Source organism: Triturus cristatus, chromosome 4_2, assembly GCF_964204655.1.
Source record: "Triturus cristatus chromosome 4_2, aTriCri1.1, whole genome shotgun sequence".
NCBI classification, from domain to species: Eukaryota; Metazoa; Chordata; class Amphibia; order Caudata; family Salamandridae; genus Triturus; species Triturus cristatus.
The window spans coordinates 358,226,309-358,246,503 of record NC_140586.1 but is presented as its reverse complement, the minus strand read 5'-3'; the positions used below and the strand labels follow the sequence as shown (position 1 = coordinate 358,246,503).

The 20,195-nt window shown below is 48.0% G+C and overlaps 1 protein-coding gene across 1 annotated transcript in view; it reads left to right on the top strand.

The window, feature by feature from the left end:
• The first annotated feature begins 1,749 nt into the window (after positions 1 to 1,749).
• Positions 1,750 to 20,195, top strand: part of QSOX1 (quiescin sulfhydryl oxidase 1) — a 428,334-nt gene continuing 409,888 nt past the window's right edge. The window contains exon 1 of the mRNA XM_085601768.1: positions 1,750 to 2,029. Within this exon, the coding sequence (XP_085457894.1) occupies positions 1,804 to 2,029 (226 nt within the window). The 5' untranslated portion in view covers positions 1,750 to 1,803. The remainder of the gene's footprint in view (positions 2,030 to 20,195) is intronic.

Sequence of the window (20,195 nt, the reverse complement as noted above, 5' to 3'; positions counted from 1 at the left end):
ATTACCAGTCATTCTTCCCATTGCTAAAACATGAGAGTTCATCGCCTAAACAAAATGTTTAAAAAGAGCAAATTGAGGAAACAAACATCTATTTAAATGTAATCTGCTAAAGTTGTTTTTATTTGAAACTGTGATAGCATGTCCTGGGTAAGGAAAGAGGAAATAAATCGAAAGGTCTTTGAACGCTCTGCAAATGTGACGAGATAAGAGTAAGATTTACAGGCCTGTTTACAAAAACGGAGCAGAGCTCGGAGCTAGAATGCTCTGCAAACGAAAGGGAAGCTTCAAACATGAGTAGGAAACTAAGAAAAAGAATTGTAAAAAACGAACAGATAAGCACCAAAGTGGAAAAATACCAGTAGTTCGCCATTTTGTGGGAGAAAACTAATGACACCAAGTAGGGACTAAGAGGAAAGATTAACCACTAGCAAGCAGGCCTTTTTAAAGGACAATTGAAGTAACAAATAAAAAGGCAATGAGCGGGCCATACCCCCCACAAAGTGTATACAACATATCTCAAAGAGACCGCGCAATTGCTGTCTATGCTTGACCTAAATATGAAGGTGTACTGGAATGCATGCCTGAAACATGCAGTAATTTTACAGATCACGCGGAGAAAACTTTAAAGTCACATAATGCCTTGTCTGATCTATCATGTTTCTAAGCATAGTTAATCAAGTTCTTTGCTTTGCCTTCTGGGATTTGTACTCACAATGATATAATACGATATAAGGCCTCAGAATGAAAAAACATGGACTGGATTTAGCATGTCCCAGAGGACTTGAGAGGTCTGCCTCTCTGTGGGTACTTAACATAACATGTATATTTGTAAAGCACACATTCACTCAAGGGTATCTTGGCGCTGTAAAACAGATGTTTATTGTTCCCAACTCAATGGTACTCAATTTATCGACCTCAGAAGGATGAAAGTCTGAGTAGTCCCACCAGGATTTGAACCTGTGACCATGAGGTCGAACATAGGTCCCTACAGTGGACACACAAGTCCAGCAAGACACCAAGCCACTAGATCCAGCTAAACATAGATAAATAAACCCACAGCACAGAAACTGGCAGACACAAATCAAACCATAAAGCCGAAGACGATATAGTTTGCTGATTGAGAAATGCTTTTTTTACCTCAAGTGAACTAATGTAATAATGTCAGGTGTGTCCCTTTCAGTCAAACCTTGCTTCAGACAGCCTGGCTTGTGCAATGTAGACACCTGGGCTCAACGCAGATTCAGACGGGTAGACGGGTTGTCTACTTTTCACAATTACTCGTGTGGGTTTAAAAATCCCAGTAGGCAAACTACAGGGGGGCATCTTCGGGGGTGGGTGGGAAGAGAAGGGGGTGTTTGGGGTGTTTCACCACCCTAATAAATATATTATTTGGTAAATAGGTTGGCACAGGAGCTTTCAGTCATGTATGGTAAGGTGTTTGTCGGATTCGACCTGGGATTTTGACGATCTTAAAACGGGTATCACAAGTGCCACGGAGCCCTTGACGCTTACACCGAGGCGACGGCAGTAAAGTAAACATGGACTTTGTTTGCATCCGAGTTGACTCAGGCTATATTTGTTTGACTTCTTTTTAACCAGTGATGCCCGTGTACTCGTCGTCTGCCCTCACCCAGCAGTACTCCTGCCTCCGAGCCTGTCGTGCGGCCTGTCACTCAGGCTCTGCTCCCCCTCCCTCTCTCCTCGCGGCAGGTCCCTCCAGAGGCCCGTCCTCCCTACCCCGCCCACGCTCCGCCTGCTCCGTGTCTTCTCTCCGGCCGGCCCTGCAGTGCTGGTCCCGGTAGAATGATGCCCGAGATGCGTGTGCTGTGGCTCCTCTGGGCCCTGTGGGCCCCCGGCTGGGCCGGCATGTACTCGCGGGAAGACCCGCTGGTCATCTTGAACTCCGACTCGGCCCGCTCTCACCTGCTCAACTCCAGCAGCGCCTGGTTCGCCGAGTTCTACGCGTCCTGGTGCGGACACTGCCAGAAATTCGCCCCCATCTGGAAGAAGCTCGCCTTGGACGTCCAGGGTAAGAGACCCCCCAAGATAGAACGCGAGACACACAGCCACCCCCTGACCACGCACCTCTCCTAACAGAACTCGCCAAACCTTTCAACCCAGAAGAGACAGACCACTTCTCACTAAACCTCCCCAAGCGAGAGACCCCCGCAAGAGACTCCTCACACTGACAGCGAGACCAGAGCCTGCGCACAGCAAGCCACCCATCCCCAGACAAACAGCATCGCCTCTAAACAACTCACCGGTCCTGTTTCAGCCCATTGCAGACCACTTTCCGCTAAACTATCAAAGGCGAGAGAGACCCTCAGAGAGAGACCGCGCGAGTCAGACCCCGCGGAAAAGCCGAACCCGACAATCTGTCTAAACCGACACCCCAATCATGTTTCAAACCAGCACTGAACGCCACTTTCTATAATGCCATTCACAGAGAGAGGCAATCAGACACACCACTGTCTGAGAGTAAGGCACAGAAAGCCCACACAAACCTGAACATGTTTTAAACAGATTCCCCAACTTGCTTCAACTCATCCATAGCGAGATACCCCTCCTCCCCATCTCTACCAAAGGAGAACCAGCCCCTTCGCCCCCAGAAAGAACCCTACAAAGTTAGATTTAAAAAAATGACATCAAAACAAATGCCTATCTTCTTGGAAAAGTTTTTAATGTAATATTGGTTCGAGTACCATTTTATTGCAATAATCTTCCTTAAATCCTGCTTCTGACTGTCCAGCCACTCGTTCCTCTGCTCCGATAGACCTTTCAAGCTTCCCATGTCTGTGCGTGAATAGCTCAACGAGTCCAGGTTTCTGCTTTTCATTCTGGGACTTCTAGATCCTATTTTATAATAGGAAACAGAACGACAAGTTCCACAATGCAATTGGGGGGTGGGGGGATGTCTGGGTGGGTGAGTTACCCGTGCATGGCCTGGGAAACTTTGGAGCTCTTACTTTGGCCGGAGGAATTGGGCACTGCTCCCTCGGACCCCACCTCCCCCAGTCTCTGGGAATGACGCCTGCAAGTGGAGAGGGCACTCGAACAGGGGCTCCAAAAGTCGCAATAATTCTAGCTGTGGCTATGTGAGGTGTGGATTTATACCCAGGTCTCCACTGTATATCTCTGTCACGGCTAGAGAGACTTTAAAACCATGCAGCTCGCATTTTGATTGGTCTGAAATGATACAGTAGCATCGCACCAGACCTGAAATTCCTATGCTGCCTCACAGTTAAAGAAAAAGTGACGCTTTAAAGCCCTTTGTGTTGTATACAAGGTTTTCCATGCCGCTCACAGAAATGCTTGTCCCACTACACTCCACTGGGAGCTTCAGGTCCGCCGAGCAGGCCTCATGTTGCCCTGACCAGTCAGATAATAGAGATGGTGGTCGATCGCTTTATGTCCAGGGCTCCTCCCTAGGGAAAACCGTACCTTTGCATTCGACACAGGAAAAGGACGACTCCTAACTGAGAAGTTCCTGAAAGACTCACCTCTTTTCCTTGCCCTTTAGATAATCTGATCTTCCCCTCACTGGTAGTTTCCAGCTGTACCTGAGCCCTCCCATCCCAGACACCTAAAAGCAGCTTCGCCTTCCTCACTCAGGCTTATGGGACTCTGGGTCTTCCTCTGGAAGTCATCATTTTGGGGACATATTTGACATCCGGTATCGCCAGGCGCTCTCCATCCCTGTTGGGTAATGGACCAGTTCTCCATCACTGGTTACTTGCAAATGTACTGTATTGTAAATTGCCACATACACTGTTACATGTGCCCTACAGAAACTTCTCTGATGCCACCGCAGAGTAGTTTGAAGCTTTCAAAAACCCCAAATAAATTAAATGTATTTTGCTTCTTATTATTTTCTAAAAAAAAGTAGAACGGCTAACATGTTTCACAACTGTGTTGCTTCATCAGGGCCTAAGTACACGCCTAGTGCTATTCAATGGGTTATATTGGTTTGGGAGTTCAGATTTAAGTTCTATGGACAGTGCCATCTCAGCATGTAGTTCATTAAAGGTAAAAGTCGTATGTTTCTTCTATATGGTGGTAGTATCAAATAAAATAAAGCTGATCATAATTATAAACTGATCTCACCGTCCCATATTAAAACCTCTTTTTATATTATGCGTCATGCAGCAGTTTGTCCTCACTTTAGATTCAAGTTCAGCAATCACCTTCAGAGGGTCCATAGATTGGCGAACATGTTTTAAGTTATTTCCTTTAGTAAGGAGATGTGGAACTCCCTTAACTCCAGGGATAAGTAAGGTGTAACAGAGTGTGGAGAGCTAAGTAAGAGAAAGCCTTCACCCACACTTCGGAGTCCTGAAACGAAGATTCCTCTAAAGTGGCGAAATAGAAGAGTGGAATAGTCTGAAGGTATGAGTGCCGGTTGTGCCTGTTCTTCAGGAATCCAGGCGATGTCCCCAAAAAAAGCTTTGGGAACCTTAAAGGAAACCCTGTCCTGGACAGTAAGCCAATGTTGCTACTTCAAGATAGTAGACACACCGCTAATGGGAGGGCTCTGACTGCTAACCCAACAGTGTTATTTTCATGACCTGAAACTGCTCAACCAAATATTTAGCTGTCTCAAGGCAGAGGCTTTAACATTACCAAGGTTGGATATCCTGATAGCCCTAATCCTAAAGCAAGGATAGTGTGTCCCCCTTTGGCACCACCCGTTGTCCCCGAGGGGTTTCTTGTTCTAATACTTGATTCAAAATCATCATAAAGTATGAGAGTTTCACGTTTTGTTTTTATCATTCAATGATTCAACTGAGTTCTCCAATGTTATTCTATATCTTTATTATCTCATATCCATTGTAAATACATCCAGAGGTTGAAAATCACAAGGACCTCAGTGTTCGAACACTGAGAACCTTGCGAGTTGATCTTCGTTTGGAAACCTCCTGATGAAGGACCTTCATGGGTCCGAAACGCTTTGGGGATTTTCAACCTCTGGATGTATTTACAATGAATACAAGATAATAAAGATGTAGAATAACATTGGAGAACTCAGTTGATTCATTCAATGATAAAAACAAAACGTGAAATTCTCCTACTTTATGATAAACGAGGTTTGAATCAAGTATTAGAACAAGAAACCCCTCGGGGACCACAGGTTGTACCAAAGGGGGGCACACTATCCTTGCTTTAGGATTTGTGCAATCAGGATAGTCACAAATTCACAACTAATATCAAAAGTTGATACCCCACGCACACACAATAAACTCCTTTGAAACAAAATTACTTGGTGATTCCTTCAGGAGTGCGCTGATATTCACAATCCGACACTCCCAAGGTTGGACTGCCACCCCACAACCTCCAGCAAACGAGGCACAATCCTGGCAGCCTCAACTGAACTAGGCAGGAAGGTGTGACAGCACAGACTTTTCTTTTAACTGGAGATACGAGTCAAATTTAAGGAACAGCATTTTCACTCTTCTAGTTGGAGTGAAAAGACCCTCCAGCAGAGGGAGTTAGAGGGGAGAGATCTGAAGATCCTGCACATGCCTGCTACCATGATCTCAGTTTTTCACAATGCAGTTTAAGCAAAAGCCTTTCCATCAGCTCACTGATCCTCCACCCTCTTGTGTACTCGTGGAAAGCTGCAATTGATGCTCCCCCTCCAAGCAGAAGAATGGTGGTACCTTCTGTGTACAAGTAAAATGAGAGCTTCTGAGGGCCAAGCTGAATTTTGAAAGGTAGGGCAAGAGCATGGAATGTTGCAAGACTCCATCCACAGAAATGTCAGCTAGAGACCCTCATCCAAGGTGTACTACTGTCCCTGTTTCCCCCTTTAGCCAAGTCTAGAAAGACAAATAAACTCTGAGTTAGACCTCACCGCTTCCTTTACTAAGAAACACCCGACCCAAACTCCACAACTAGAAAGGGAGCAGTCCCTATGAAACACCAGGCACAATAACCCAATGCCCCCACCCTTTGAACCAAAAGAAACACCCATCCACAGTGCTTCCTTTGTTTTCATCCATATGCTGAAAACACAAGACTTTTGTGATCACTGGTTCTGCAGCTGTTCCTGGAAGAAGCTGGGCGGCGACATGAAAGGTACATGCAAGCACAAACTAAGGCACCCAACCCCATAACATGCTCACCCCACCCATAGGAGACAAATTACACAAAATTGGATTGGTGCCCGAACACACTGGTTCAGCATTGACTGCTCGCCAGGCCCCACAGCTTGTATAGAGATGTCGCCTGGTCATAAAATGTCCAGGGGTCTGGCAATTTACATTGCAGCCCCTATTTGTTAGCAGAAAGGCACTCTTTCCATACGTCTAGCCTTCTCCTGCATTTTTTTTTTTAACACGACTGACATGGTGGACCCTTGTTATTCCCACTGACCAGGCCCTGTTCCTTCCACGCATTTTCTTAATGCAGCCAGAGCCTCATGATTCCGTTCATGCTGCTTCGGTGCACACACCTTTTCAGACCACCAATGATACTTGAGATACATCTGTTGGTGGCACAGGTAGGTTATCAGTGTGTTTATTTGGTTCTGTGGACCATGTGAAGGCAGCCCTGGGGTGGGAGCAATATGTATTGTTGTTAGCGGTATCTCAGTTTGTGTTGTTGGGTAGATGTTCTGTTGTTAGACTGACACCATCCAATAGAAAGGCAGCTTTTTAGCAGCCAGGAGCACATAGTGGTATTTTAGTAGACTCCACGTAGCAGTGAAGGATGCTTTGTCAGTAATCTTCTGTGTGGGTGGTAACAGGGTAGTACCTTTGGACATAGGGTTACGGTTGCTACCTATTCCCATGTTGTCTCGTTGCTTTGTTTCCAGTACTGGGCTTCTCTGTTGAAAGTTACTCCTTTCGGGTTAGTTTAATTGATTCAATGGAAGTACGCCAAAACTACAAATCCAAGAACACAGCAGGATGTCAAATGAAAGGCCTTGATTAGAAACATGGGAGCATATTTGCAAGGCCCCTGCGCCATTGGAGCGCCACTTTTTTTTACGCTCCAGTGGCGCATAACGCTGAACCATGTTTACAGGCCACGCAAAGCCACCCAGCATGGCTTTTCATGGCCTTGTAAACCCCCCCCCCCTTTTCATGCATTACTCTGCGTGAAAGGGGTGTTCCATGGGTGGTGCTGTGGGTGTTCCCACGCAACATCCATCGATTCTTATGCATTCCCAGATTTACAAGGTTTCTTAAATCTGGGAATGCGTCAGATTCTAACACCTCCCAAGCGGAGGTGGAAAAAGAAGTGACGCAGCTCGGAGAAATACCCTTATTTCTCCTCTTTCTACATGTGCTGCATTCTTCAGCACACAGACAAGGATGAAAATGCCATCAATTATTGTTTTTGTGCAGGAAAGTGTTCCTTCCTGCAGAAAAACTATCATCCCTGCAACGCAGGTACCCGCAAGGGTGCTTGTGTTAGCGCTAGCAGCCTATAGTGCTCCAGCGCAGAGGAAAGCACAGTGATGCATTGTATTGCTGTAAATACGATGCATCCCTGCACTTTCCTAATGATGCAGTTTGGTGCAGCCAGGTGGCTTGCCGCACTGCGTCGTTTTCTTGTAAATCTGCACCATGCCTTCCCGATGACATAGAGCGAAGTCGGGTGGCAATCCTTTCCAGGGGTATAGGCCTTTTGTTTAGGTTATTTATAAAGTGCATGAACTCTGTAGCATCTTGGTGCTACTTCTGCATGAACTGACTAGTCTACATTGTAACTGACAAGAATGTAATTTCTATTTGGGTGAGAGGACGGTGTTGCTGCAACTCTCTTAATTTCACTGTGCAACAGTAGATTGCGTACAGTGCTGATGTCCTGATTTTTGATGCAAGTCCTTGTATTGTGCTCATGCAGGCCTAGTGGTGGCGAGGTTCAGCGATTTCAGGAATAAGTGCAGAATGCAAGAAGTTATGGTGCATGTGAACTGCACTGACGTTCTGTGGCATGTGAACTGCGACAGTGAGATTCTGGTGCATGTGAGGTGCAATGATGAGATTCTAGTGCACATGAACTGTGTGGTTGTGAATTTAGTGTGGCAATGAAGATTCTGGTGCATGTGAGGTGTGGGGATGTTATTCGGTTGTACGAATTTACAACGCATGCCTTTACCACATGTTTTTTTTATTATTTTTTACAACACATGCCTTTACCATGCAATTAAGTATAAAAAAAGGTACGGTAAATCCACCCAGACCCCATTTAAAATAATTTAATTTTTATTGGGGGAACCCCTCAAATCTCCTTTTATTAATTACTCATCACTGTAAATCCTTTCCCACACCCAAACCCTAAAAACACCCTTGCAACCCAATACCTCTACCCACCTCTAAATCCTAAAATTTTCTTTACTAAACTATGACCCTACCCACCCCTAAAATACCCTTACCACCCTATACCCCTACTCGCCCCAAACCCTAAAAAAACACTCTTGCCACCCTATACCCCCAGCCCTAAATCCATGTGTGTATGTGTATATTCATTATCCACTGGCGGTCGCCAGTAGGTAGTTATAGTAAGGACCTGATTTCTGTTCAAAAGCTGTTTTTGATTTGCCCATAACTGCTGTTTGACGAATCTTCATGAAATTTTTAAAACTAATTTGACGCTCACTTTAGCTCCTGTCTTAGAAATCTCCGGGAGATCCATAAACAGGGGGTGCGGGAGGGCGGGGGGGTGCGGGAGGGCCGGGGGGGTGCGGGAGGGCGGGGGGGGGGGGGGGGTGGGGGGGGGAGGGGTTCCAAAGCGCTTTTTCTCCATGTTAATTTCCATAGGAAACTTTAGACACCGTTACAGCATGAACTTCTGAATGAAATTACACAATTTTGGCAAAAAGTTAGCTCTTGGTTCCAGAAAGCTCTTTTTTTTTTTAAATAGTGTAAATTCGTTAAGTAGTTCCTGAGACATTTAAAGATTTCTCAGATAACTGTGGCTGCGGTGGATTCACGACCACTGCCGATCTCGTGCCTGAGCTCTGATTGGCTGCCAACACTTCAAACCAGGAACTGTTGGCAGTCATTTTGTGACTCGGTTGAACTGATTATTAAGCAAAAGCGTTAAAAAATAAAGAAAAGGAGGTAGGTTAGAAACACCCTGACCCCCTAGGCCTGTTCAGGGGATCCCACAGGGACCCCAAGGGCAAAAAAAAAGCGTTTTGTTTTTAAAAGAAATTCGCTGAGAGTCGCGTTGGATCTGTAAATCCTGCCGCAAAATAATTTTGAAAAACGAAGTGCGGGTTGCCACGCTTCGTTTAAATAAGCCCCTGGGATTAATTGGGACAAGTCAATAGTATATGTTCTCCCACACAACCCTGGGGACCGCCACCTCCCCAGGGCTAATATATATTTAATGCGGGGGCAACGCGACCCTGCTGCCCCCGGGACCACCACCTCTTCGGGGCTATATTGAAGATGGGGGGGGGGGGCGTGCGGCCCCCTCCAGGAGCTCTCCATGGTCCTGGGGACCGCCACCCCCCCAGGGCCAGCTCCAGCAATGTCCTGGGGTGTCTACCCCTGGGATACTGCAGTTTGCTATGGCTTGGGGTGCTCCCGCCGATCCATAGCAAACTCTGGTCGGCTTCATGGAAGCGAGAGAATGAAAAATGCTCTCGTTTCCATAAAGCGGAGCAGAATTGCTTTTGAACAGAGGGAGCTGCATGTTTGCAGCTCCCTCTGTCCAAAAGCAATGCCGACTCCCGCAGGAGGTGGGGAGCAGGCAGGGACCGCGGGGGCCTTATGGCTCCCCCCACGGTCCCAAAAAGGCCTTTCCATGGTAATGAGGTCTCCGGGCAATATCATCCCGGGAGAAGGGCCTCGCTGGCCGCCCTCCCCATAAGAAAGACTGGTGAAGACCTTGCCCTGGGGGATGGGGTCCCCGGGGCCGAAATCTGCCTCGGGAGGGGGGCTGCGCGGCCCCCCTCCCTTTTTATTCATCATTACAAAAAATGGACCAGGCCCCGGGGGATAGGGTTCCCAGAGCCCAAAATGGTCCAGGGAAGGTGGGCTCCTAAAAACAAAACAAAAAAGTAGGCGCGGGGAAGCCGGCAAATCGCCGAGGCTCCGCTTCTTTTCTCCACCACTCTGCAAACTCGTCTTCTAGCGCCTTCTGGGCGCTGCTAAGTGGGGAATGAAGTCCCCTTGGCTGCTGAAGGGCAACAAGACCTCCTCTTTACCTCCAGTAATCCCCACAGAGAGGGATTGCTGGGAGGTGGTTAAAGGCCCGCCCCTTTCTCCACCACTCTGCAAACGCACCTCTCTGGTCACTGCTGGTGGGGAGATGACGTCCCCTTGCCTCACGAGGGCCATGCAGATCCAAATAATAAACTCTAGTCAACCCATGTTAAAGTATCGCAATTGCCTAGCAGCCTCCCTTATATCCCTGCACATTATTAGAGGATTTGCTATACAGTGGGAGAGGAGGTAATCTAACGGTGTCTATTCAGCTCTGTAGAAGCCGCAGAGCGCAATCGCAATTAGTAGCTGACACTACTCAGAAGACCTGAAGTTAAGATACCAATCAAGAATCTTTAACAGTTTTGTCCCATTATGTTATCAAATCGTTGATTTTTATGTTTTGAGCATGAAGGCTGATCAGTTGGTAGTTCCCTGTGATATCAGATAGTCTGCAATCCATTTGCTTGCTGCATAGCCCCATTTTTAGTATCTGGGCATTTTACAGTGAGGCAGGAGCCCTCGGGGGGCGGCTTGGAGCAATGACTGGGGTCCCGAGTGTTTTATCCACACTGTCCAGGAATTTTATGAGGCTAGCAATTGATTGGGGATAAGGTTAATTTAAGCGAAATTTAACAGCCGCCGGTATTGACCGTTTTCCTTGTTTAATAGATGGCAGAACAGAGTTCTGCACTCATCTAATAAGATGAGGCATATACAGAACATGTGGGCTAGTGGTTCCTGGAGCAGGCCACATAAGCCGCACATATTGGTAACAGTGGGGGTAAGTTTCTAGTGCCTGTGAACTGTGTTGATGAGATTATGGTGTGGGGAGGTTATTCTGGTGCATGTGCATTGGGTGGATGAAATGCTGGTGCAAGTGAACAGGGGGGATAAGATTCTGTTGCCTGTGAACTTCAGTATGTGATTCTGGTACATGTGACCATCTGTGAACAGATTGTGGTGCCTATGAATTGCATGAACGTGATTGTAGTACATTTGAACATCTGGGATGTCATAATAGAGCATATGCTTCTAGAGCACATGAACTGCACGGTTGAGAATCCGTTGCACATGAACTGCACGGAGGAGGTTATGGTGCTTGTGAACTTAAGGGGTGAGGTTCTTGTGCATGTGCAATGCAGTAATTGGATTGTGGTGCCTGTCAATTGCATGAATGTGATCCGGGTGCATGTGAACAGTGGGATGTCCTAATGGTGGTGTGATTCAGGGGCATGTGAACTGCAAGGATGGGATTCTGATCAAATGCGTGTGAACAGCGGGGGCGAGTGTCTGGTGCATGTTAACTGCTGAGAACAGATCCTGGTGCATGTGACCTGCATGAGTGTGATTCTCTGCAAGTAGACTGCGGGTAAGAAGTGCTGGTCTGCGTGATCTGCAGGTGAGATGGTGGTGCCTGGGAATTACATGAATGTGATTCTGCTGCAAGCCAACAGATAAGATGCCAAAATGGTGGGTGTGACTGTGGTGCATGTAAACTGCAGAGATAAGATTTTGGTGCATGTGAACTTCAGGAATGAGATTTTGATGTCCACGAATATCAGCGAAGAGGCTGTGGTGCCTCTGAGCGGCATGAATGTGATTCTAATGCATATTAACCGAAGGATTGAGATACTGGTACATATGACCTGCAGGGATACATTTCTGACCCATGTGAATTGCTGGTGCGTGTAAAGTGCGATGATGAGCTTCTGGTGCATGGGAACTAATGGATGTGCTTCTGGTGCTTGTGTACTGCAGTGATCAGTTAGCTGTTCCTGTAAATTGCATGGATGTGTTTCTGATGCATGTGATCTGCGGGGATGAGATAAGGGTGTGCGTAAATTGCCAGAATAAGATAAGTGATACGTTGGTACACGCTGAAATTGCTGTGTCGTGGTAGATATTCATGTTCTGAATGTGCATTTTTGGATTGCGGTTGCTTGCAGATTACTTCGGTTGGGGGAAAATGTTTAGGTTGGTGTTTTTGTGCTCTTGGCATTGATTTGAACAAGCCACATAGAATAAACATTGGCTGTAAAGCCTGCAGTGGTTTTGCTAAATCATGCTGTGGGTACCGACTCATATGGAGATGTTGGCTGTTGATTTACTCTACAAACTCCCTGTTTCTTCCCTGCCCAATCTGACTGGGCTGATACTTTTCTTACGCTTTTCTCTTTCTCTCTCGCACTTCGGATGGCTTCATGAAATTTTTTCCTGTTCTTCTTTAATTTAAAAAAAAAAAAATCGTTATCATTTCAGCATTCTACATTTCCAAATGATGTGCAATGTTACCATCCATTAAATCCACATCAAACAGTCTCTCTCTCTCTCTCCCCTTCCACCCCCCGCTCAGTTTGTTACATAGTTCACTTTACAGGGGAGGCAAACATTGCAAGTTACACACACTGCCCTTGCAGGCTGAGTGTCTGAGTACAAGACAAAGCAAAGAGTCGACATGGCACACATCCCTGTGTGCCATGCCCACCACCTACACTGCCCTGGCATTCATCAGCCACCCCTCTAGCTGGGTGCCCTATGCCAGTGGTGTGGGCACAGGAGCATGAGCCCTGTGCCCCTACAGTACCCAGGTTCATTCCTGGGCACTGTAAGTGCAGTGCTGCAATTTAAGAGTACATGGTGCTGAGAGTTCGTTAAACACGAACTCCACAGCACCATAATGGCAACACTGAAGACTGAGACGTTTGGTATCAAACTTCTCAGCACATTAAACCCGCACTGATGTCAGTGTGGGATTTAATGTACCAAGCACCCCAGAGGGCATCTTAGAGATGCCCCCTGGAACCTAACCTACAATCCACGCCTGGTCTGGGAGGCTGCCTAGGCTGCCACACAGCAGACATGTTGCTGGACCCCTGGGTAGGAGAGCAGCCTGGGCCTGCAACAATGCACATCCTGGGCGAGGTGCTAGATCTCTTTCCACAGGATGGACAGGGGGAAGCTTCAAAGGCATGTCGCCTCTGTGAGCTTCCCCAGGCCACTGGCAGCCCCCACTCTGGCGGGAAGCCTGTCCGGAAACCCCAAATAAGAACAGGGGATGTGCCAGCCTGCCAACCCCACCCCTCAGGTGGGGGAGGCGAGGTGAAGCACATCTCCGGGCCCTTGCCATCTTGAAGATGGGAGGCCCTACCCAATCAGGACTAGGCTACCGCCCCCCTCCCACAGGAGAGAGGCAGGATAGGGGGTGTACCCACCCCAGGACAGGGACCCATTGGTCCCTGCCCTTCACCTACCTGTACCTTCCTTCCCCAGATTCCAGATTCCGAAATCCAAAGAAGAGCAAGAAGAAAGAAGACCTGCCCTGCAGCTGCTAAGAAGCGGAAGACACCAACTGCTTTGGCCCCAGCCCTACCGGCCTGTCGAACCTCAAACCTGCTACAACCCGGCATCTCTTGTGGCCAGCAACCTCACAAACCCCGGAGGACCTGGCTACCTTTTGGCTCTAAGCACCTGGGACTCCCATGAGTAGAGGCTCTACTCAAAATCAGCTTCTAATCCCTGGCATCAGCCCGGAACCGCGAACCCTGCACACTCTGCACCCGCCAAGCCTGGCCTGTGCCGAAGTGAACAAAGACCACGAAGACGACCCCCCGGCGACTGTGACCCCGAGTCTGGGACCCAAGGCCTTCCCTCGATGCTCCTGACGACGCCTGCAGCCTCAGAACCAGGTACCCCCCAACCGCGATCAACAGAGGGTAAGATTTCCCGACACCAAAAGGTACCCCTGCACCCGGTGCCCTGCGGCCCCCTGTGCCCAACTCCTGGGTACCTACCTATCCTCCAACTACCCAACTTACCTCTCGAAGTGGTGGTGGCACCTGAATAATCTTCGTCCCCGAGCTTGCAGTCTTTTTCTAAATCGGAGCTTTCCCATTGAAACCAATTGAGCGCCCGAAGGCTCAAAAGCACCCTGCACCCAGCCGCCCGAGTGGCCCTGGCAGTGTAACCTTTGCACCATTTCTACTTCCCCATTTATTCTGAGCAAGTGACCAGGAGCCCAGCTCCCACAGCCGCGTGGCCTGCTAGTCAGCAGCCACCAACCAAGGCCCCCCTGCCTCCCGTAGGATAACATTGGGCCTCACTCACTCTGCACCTGGCTGCCCCTGTGCCGCTGAGGGTGTAACAACTGTACCTACCTGACCCTGGGAGACCCCTGAGTCTGTGCCCAGAACCTCAACTTTGCCAGTCGAGTACTTACCTGAAAGCCGATAACTCAATTTTCTCCATAGGGTAACATTGACTGGTTTCTTCTGAAATTTCTTCTAAGTGTGGAGTTTTCAAAACTTAAAATATTCACCAAAAATCAGCCGAGTAACGAAAACCAAAATACTCACCTGCTATTCGGTGAGCTCCCAGTGCTGGATCTTGGTGCCCAGCACTGACCCTGAAAAACATTCACAACCGTACTTACCAGTAACCCAATTTTCTTCCATGGGGAATCATTGTCTGTTTTTCTGTGAAATTTCTTCTAAGTGTCGATTTTTGCAAACTTCAAATATTCTTTAAAAATCGTACAAAGTGTGAAAACGTAATTACTAAGCTGTTTTAGATAGAGGTCCCAGTACTGAGTCTTGGCACCCAGTACCGGATTACAAAAGTAACGAGAACATACTATACCTGCAACTTGAATTTTCTTCCATAGGGAATCATTGACTGTTTTCTATGAAATATTTTCTGTCAACTTTTAAAATAGCAAAATATTGTCTAAAAATCATAGCAGCAACTAAGTCGACTTTTATCACTTGTTTCTGAGAACTGACCCAGGACTGAATCTAGGATCCAGTCCTGGAATTACAAAAGTAATCCTGAAAGTAATCTATTGCAAATAACTTAAAACTTCCATTGAACTCAATGCATTATTGTGTTTAAAATTGTGTTGCCTATTGCAACAACCTGTAACTTTCTACAAAAACCAATTGCATATTGCAAAAGTATTTATCTAAAGCATCTCATTGTGAGAAAGTATATTTTGATACCTATTGTTGGTTCTAAAATAAAATAAGCATATATTTTTAGGTCTCGCCTGGCGTAGGCTGCACGCATGCGCAGTCTCGCTGGCGAGATGTAATGAGATGTGGTATTTTCTGTAAGGGGCATTAAGCCCCGCCCCTCTTTTCCATTGGCTGGCGTCACCGTTTATGCTAAATGGTGGCCAGCCATTGGAAAAGAGGTGTCGGTGACCTATTTGCGTGGCTTTCTGAGCCGCCAATTTGGACGGCCTCGCCTGCTTTGCGTTCGTCGCAAAAAGTTTCTTATCTTTATGGGGCCAAACACATGGCCCCATAAAAACAAGAAACCTTTTAACAGGCGAGGCCGTCCAAGTGGCTCGGCAGAAAAAGCCGAACAAATTCGTCATGGCATGCACTTGTTTAACAAACTGAGCCCTTGTTCTATATTGAAATATGTAATCCTAATGTATTTTATTTAAAGATTATATACCCTCGGCTTTAATTTAGAAAATAAATAATATTCTCTCAACCGGGTCCCATAGCTAGATTGAAGAACAATTCAACCGGCTTCTGCTGTCCTGTATGAATGAAAGTGAACTACAAACTCCGGCATGGATTCGACTTGAACCGTACCTAGCAAGCTGTACTTGCATCACCCAGATCGGACGCAAGCTGGATTCGGTGCCCTGCCTCCCTGGGATCTCACAGCTCAACCGGCAAAGGCTAGAAACTGCAGCGTTTAGCAGGCCTTACAGAGAAAGGCAGAGCTGTGCGAATACCGCTCACTCACTCTTGGATTGTAATTTTCTCTTACAACAACTGCGAGGGCAGAGAAATCTTCGCAAGAGCGCGTGCAGCAGTCCGTCCAGAGCTCGCGCCGCTGGCATCCGGTGCTGAAATACGCTTCTGTGAACTCTGCCGCGCGTGGTTAAGTACGGCCGTGACAGGTACTGTAGTTTATAGAGGAGGGGGCGTGGCCCGGCTAGGAAAATTACGCACATAAGCATGACTCAGCAGCAAACGTGTTACCAAGCCGACGAATGAGCTGTGGATGGATTACTCTGACATAATGCCCAAACTGAATGAGAAGGCAATCTGAGAGCTGCCAGCCTGTATTAAGAAAAACTACAAACAGTGGAACAAAAGCTCAAACTTTCACTGGGTTGGCAGACATTGTCCTCAAACTCTCCCTTTAAAAACAATGCCCTGGATTAGTTGTAGGACCGGCCGTGCCGTGATGCATAAAGTTTTCCACGAGGGCCAGAATGAAACTAAAATCACATTGCACATTTTCTGTACTTGAGTAAGGAAGTTTAGGACAAAAATGCATGCATTTCATTTTTTTTAATATACAAATACTGGTGGAAAAAAAGCTGGGGGCTGTACAGCACGCTGCAGGTATTATAATTATATCCTACGGAGGGAGGGTTTCAAGTGTGTACGAATAAATATGGAGTAACTGAATAAATAAACAGTGTCGATGGCATGAGGTAAAATAAACGAGGGAAGCCAAATTTATGAAGGTGATGAGAAACACGGTATGGTGGGGGAATAACGAGCAGAGCGAATAAGTAACCATCAGCGGTCGTTTCATGGGAACAAGTGAGGGCTTCAACGGGTAACAAAATTAATAAAATAAGTACCAACAAAGAAAACAAAATAGGCGTGAATACAAACAAGAACAAGCATTTGCAATGCAATAGGTCTCGCATTTGCAAGAGTTTAAGCTATTAGCATTGTAAATAAAAATGCCTTTTATTTAGGTTTTAAAACCAAAACCTAAATAAAAGACATTGTCATTTACAATGCCAATAGCTCAAACTAGCGTAAATGCGAGACCTATTGCATTGCAAATGCTTGTTTTATATATAAACCATTGGCCTAGAGTTCAGTTATTGAGTGTGTGAGACCATTTGCTGACTGTGTGCAACAAATGCTTTACACTGTCCTCTGATACTGCCTTACTGCTCGACCAAGCTACCACTTTAGAGAGAAAGGTTATATCTAACTTAGCCTCTGCCAAACCTCTGGGGACTGTGGACTCTGTACACCAGGGGTACTCATAGTACGGCCCACGGGCCGCCAGCGGCCCGCGGACCTTGCAGACATCTTACCGGTGTTTTTTGGGTTTTTTAACAGTGTCAGCAAACACAGACTCTGCTCTATGGGGGCCCGGGGATTCAAGCGATAGGCCGAGTGGAGCTGCTGGGGCGCTAAGTGGTGAAATACAACAAAGCCTCGTTATCATGCAAATGGTCTCTTAAAGACCTGTGATGTACTCGGGTGGGGCTGTGTGTGTACCCTCGAAGGGAAGCTGCCTCAGCTGCCACACAAGCGGAGGGGGGGGGACGGGGGGGAGAGAGGTGACAAAGAATGACAAGAGAACAGCAGGGTGTGAGAGTCTGGTAAGGGGACAGAGGGTGACAGAGGGCAGTAGGGAGAGACAGAAACTGACAGAGACAGATAGAGGTAGAGACTAACAGAGACAGGGACACACAGAGACAGATAGGCAGAGACAGACAGATAAAGGCAGAGACAGACAGAGAGGCAAAGAGACAGACGGAGACGGAGAGGGAGGGCGACAGAGAGAGAGGGAGACGGAGAGAGAGAGGGAGACGTCGAGGGGGAGAGAGAGGGAGATGGGGAGAGGGAGGGAGGGAGACGGGGAGGGAGGGAGACGGAGAGGGAGGGAGACGGGGAGAGGGAGGGAGACGGGGAGAGGGAGGGAGACGGGGAGAGGGAGGGAGACGGAGAGGGAGGGAGACGGAGAGGGAGGGAGACGGAGAGGGAGGGAGACTGAGAGGGAGGGAGACTGAGAGGGAGGGAGACTGAGAGGGAGGGAGACGGAGGGAGACTGAGAGGGAGGGAGACGGAGGGAGACTGAGAGGGAGGGAGACTGAGAGGGAGACGGGGAGAGGGAGGGAGACGGGGAGAGGGAGGGAGACGGGGAGAGGGAGGGAGGGGAAGGAAGGGAGGGAGACGGAGAGGGAGGGAGACGGAGAGGGAGAGAGTGAGAGGGGGAGAGAGGGAGAGAGAGAGAGGGAGGGAGAGAGATATGTGTATTCCGGGTCCGGTGGCTCAGTGGACGAAGGCGTCCGCTGCAGGGACCTGTGTTCCACGTTATAGTCATTTTTTTTTGTTGCTGTAGCCCCGCCCCCTCCCCCAATGACCCCGCACCCAAGGTGCGGCCCTCGGCCACAAACCACACTGTAAATTTGGCCCCCAAGAGAAAGTTTGTGAGTACCCCTGCTGTACACCCTGTACCTATTTGGGAACAGTATATAAAGAGCCACTTTCTCACAGCCAACTCTCACCCCCCGCTCCCCATGGTGCAGGAGCGCAGTGTCTGGGTAGTTCCCTCTTCACCTTCGCTCGCCGCAGGGGGGGGGCAGCGGTGTCGTCATTGAAGATTCCCTAATTTGTTCTCTCACGTTCATAACCGCCTTCCGTGACATGGGATGTGATGTTAAGGAAGGTGTCCGTCAATTCAGTGGCATTACTGCTTGTGTGTATCCAGAATCCTGGACATGCAGAGGGCCGATGGACTCACTTTGTTTTTGGTTCTTTTGGGGAGTCCTTCCTCTAAAGCTGCGTGATAAGCTTCCAGATTCTTTCCCTCGTCGATGTGCAGATGCGAGTAATATGGCTTCGGAAGTCTATTTGGCTGAACAGAGAATTTACCCCGTTAATAAACACAACACGCCCTGTTCCTTAGGCCTTAAATGTCTCCCTGCTGCGCATGGCTAGTCGTCCTTCCTCCGGCTCCAGACTCTCTTCTCCTCTCCTCGGCACAGCTGTGGTGAAACACTTAGAAACCCAGTGCAGGTAACTCCAGCCAGCGCTAATGCGAGCATATTTCTACTGGCGGCCATCTCTTCTTGCCCAGATAGTCTCACACTGCGAATTAATGCCTTGTTACTTACCGGTAATCTTCATTACCCCGATTAGGGTCCTCCCCGTCCCAGTCCTTACTACATGAGGCAGTCCTGCCTCCACCCAGCCAATCACAACGCCAGTATGTTTAAGCTACATAAGCCCCGCCCACCTACCACCATGCCGGTTATCAACAAGATTCTGACACAAACACAGCGGGCGGGAGGGAGGGTCGAGGACTGGGATGGGGAGGACCCTAATCGGGGTAATGAACATTACCGGTAAGTAACAAGGCATTACCCCCTCATGGGTCCTCCCAGTCCTTACTACGTGAGGAACTCACAAGCAGAGAACCAATAAAAAAACGCAGGACACCAGGGATCCATGCAGAGTACAAAACTTTAATCAATAAAAGATCAATGAACAATAGAGTTCAAGACGCCAACAGAAAAACTGTCAGCAGAGGCATGTAAAACATCAAGCCTATAATGTCGCACAAATGTGTGATGAGACTGCCAAGTGGCTGCCCTACAAATCTCCTGGATAGAGACCCCTGCTGCCTCAGCCCAGGAAGCAGACACAGAACGCGTCGAACGACCCTGCACATGAGACGGAGGAGGCAAAGCCAAAGACTTGTAAGATTGGCAGACCGCCAAACGCACCCACTGACTGATCGTGGAAGTGGAAACCTTCATCCCTTTAGCCACAACCCCACAGGAGACAAACAGAGCAGGAGAAATCCGGAACCCCAGGGAACGTTAGAGATAAATCTGGAGAGCCATTCGAACCTCCAAGGAAGGGGGAACAAGGGAATCCCCCTTAGCATGCAAATCAGGAAGAATCACACCCTGCTGCAAATGAAAACTGGAAGAAACCTTAGGCAGGAAGGCCGGATCAAGCCGTAAAACGACCCAATCCAGAAGGAACTGCAAATAAGGAAACAAAATGAGCAAGGCACCCAACTCACCCAACCAGCGAGCGGAGGTAATGGCCAACAAGAAAGCCACCTTAGCGGACAGCCACAACAAATCAGCCTCCATCAAAGGCTCAAAAGGGGGCAACTGTAGACCCCGCAAAACAGTAGGTAAATCACAAGAAGGAACTAGAACAGGAGAAACCGGCCGATGAAGCCGAAAGCTCAGAAGAAGCCGACTAACCAAAGGGGCAACACCCTCCAAGGAGGCCCCAG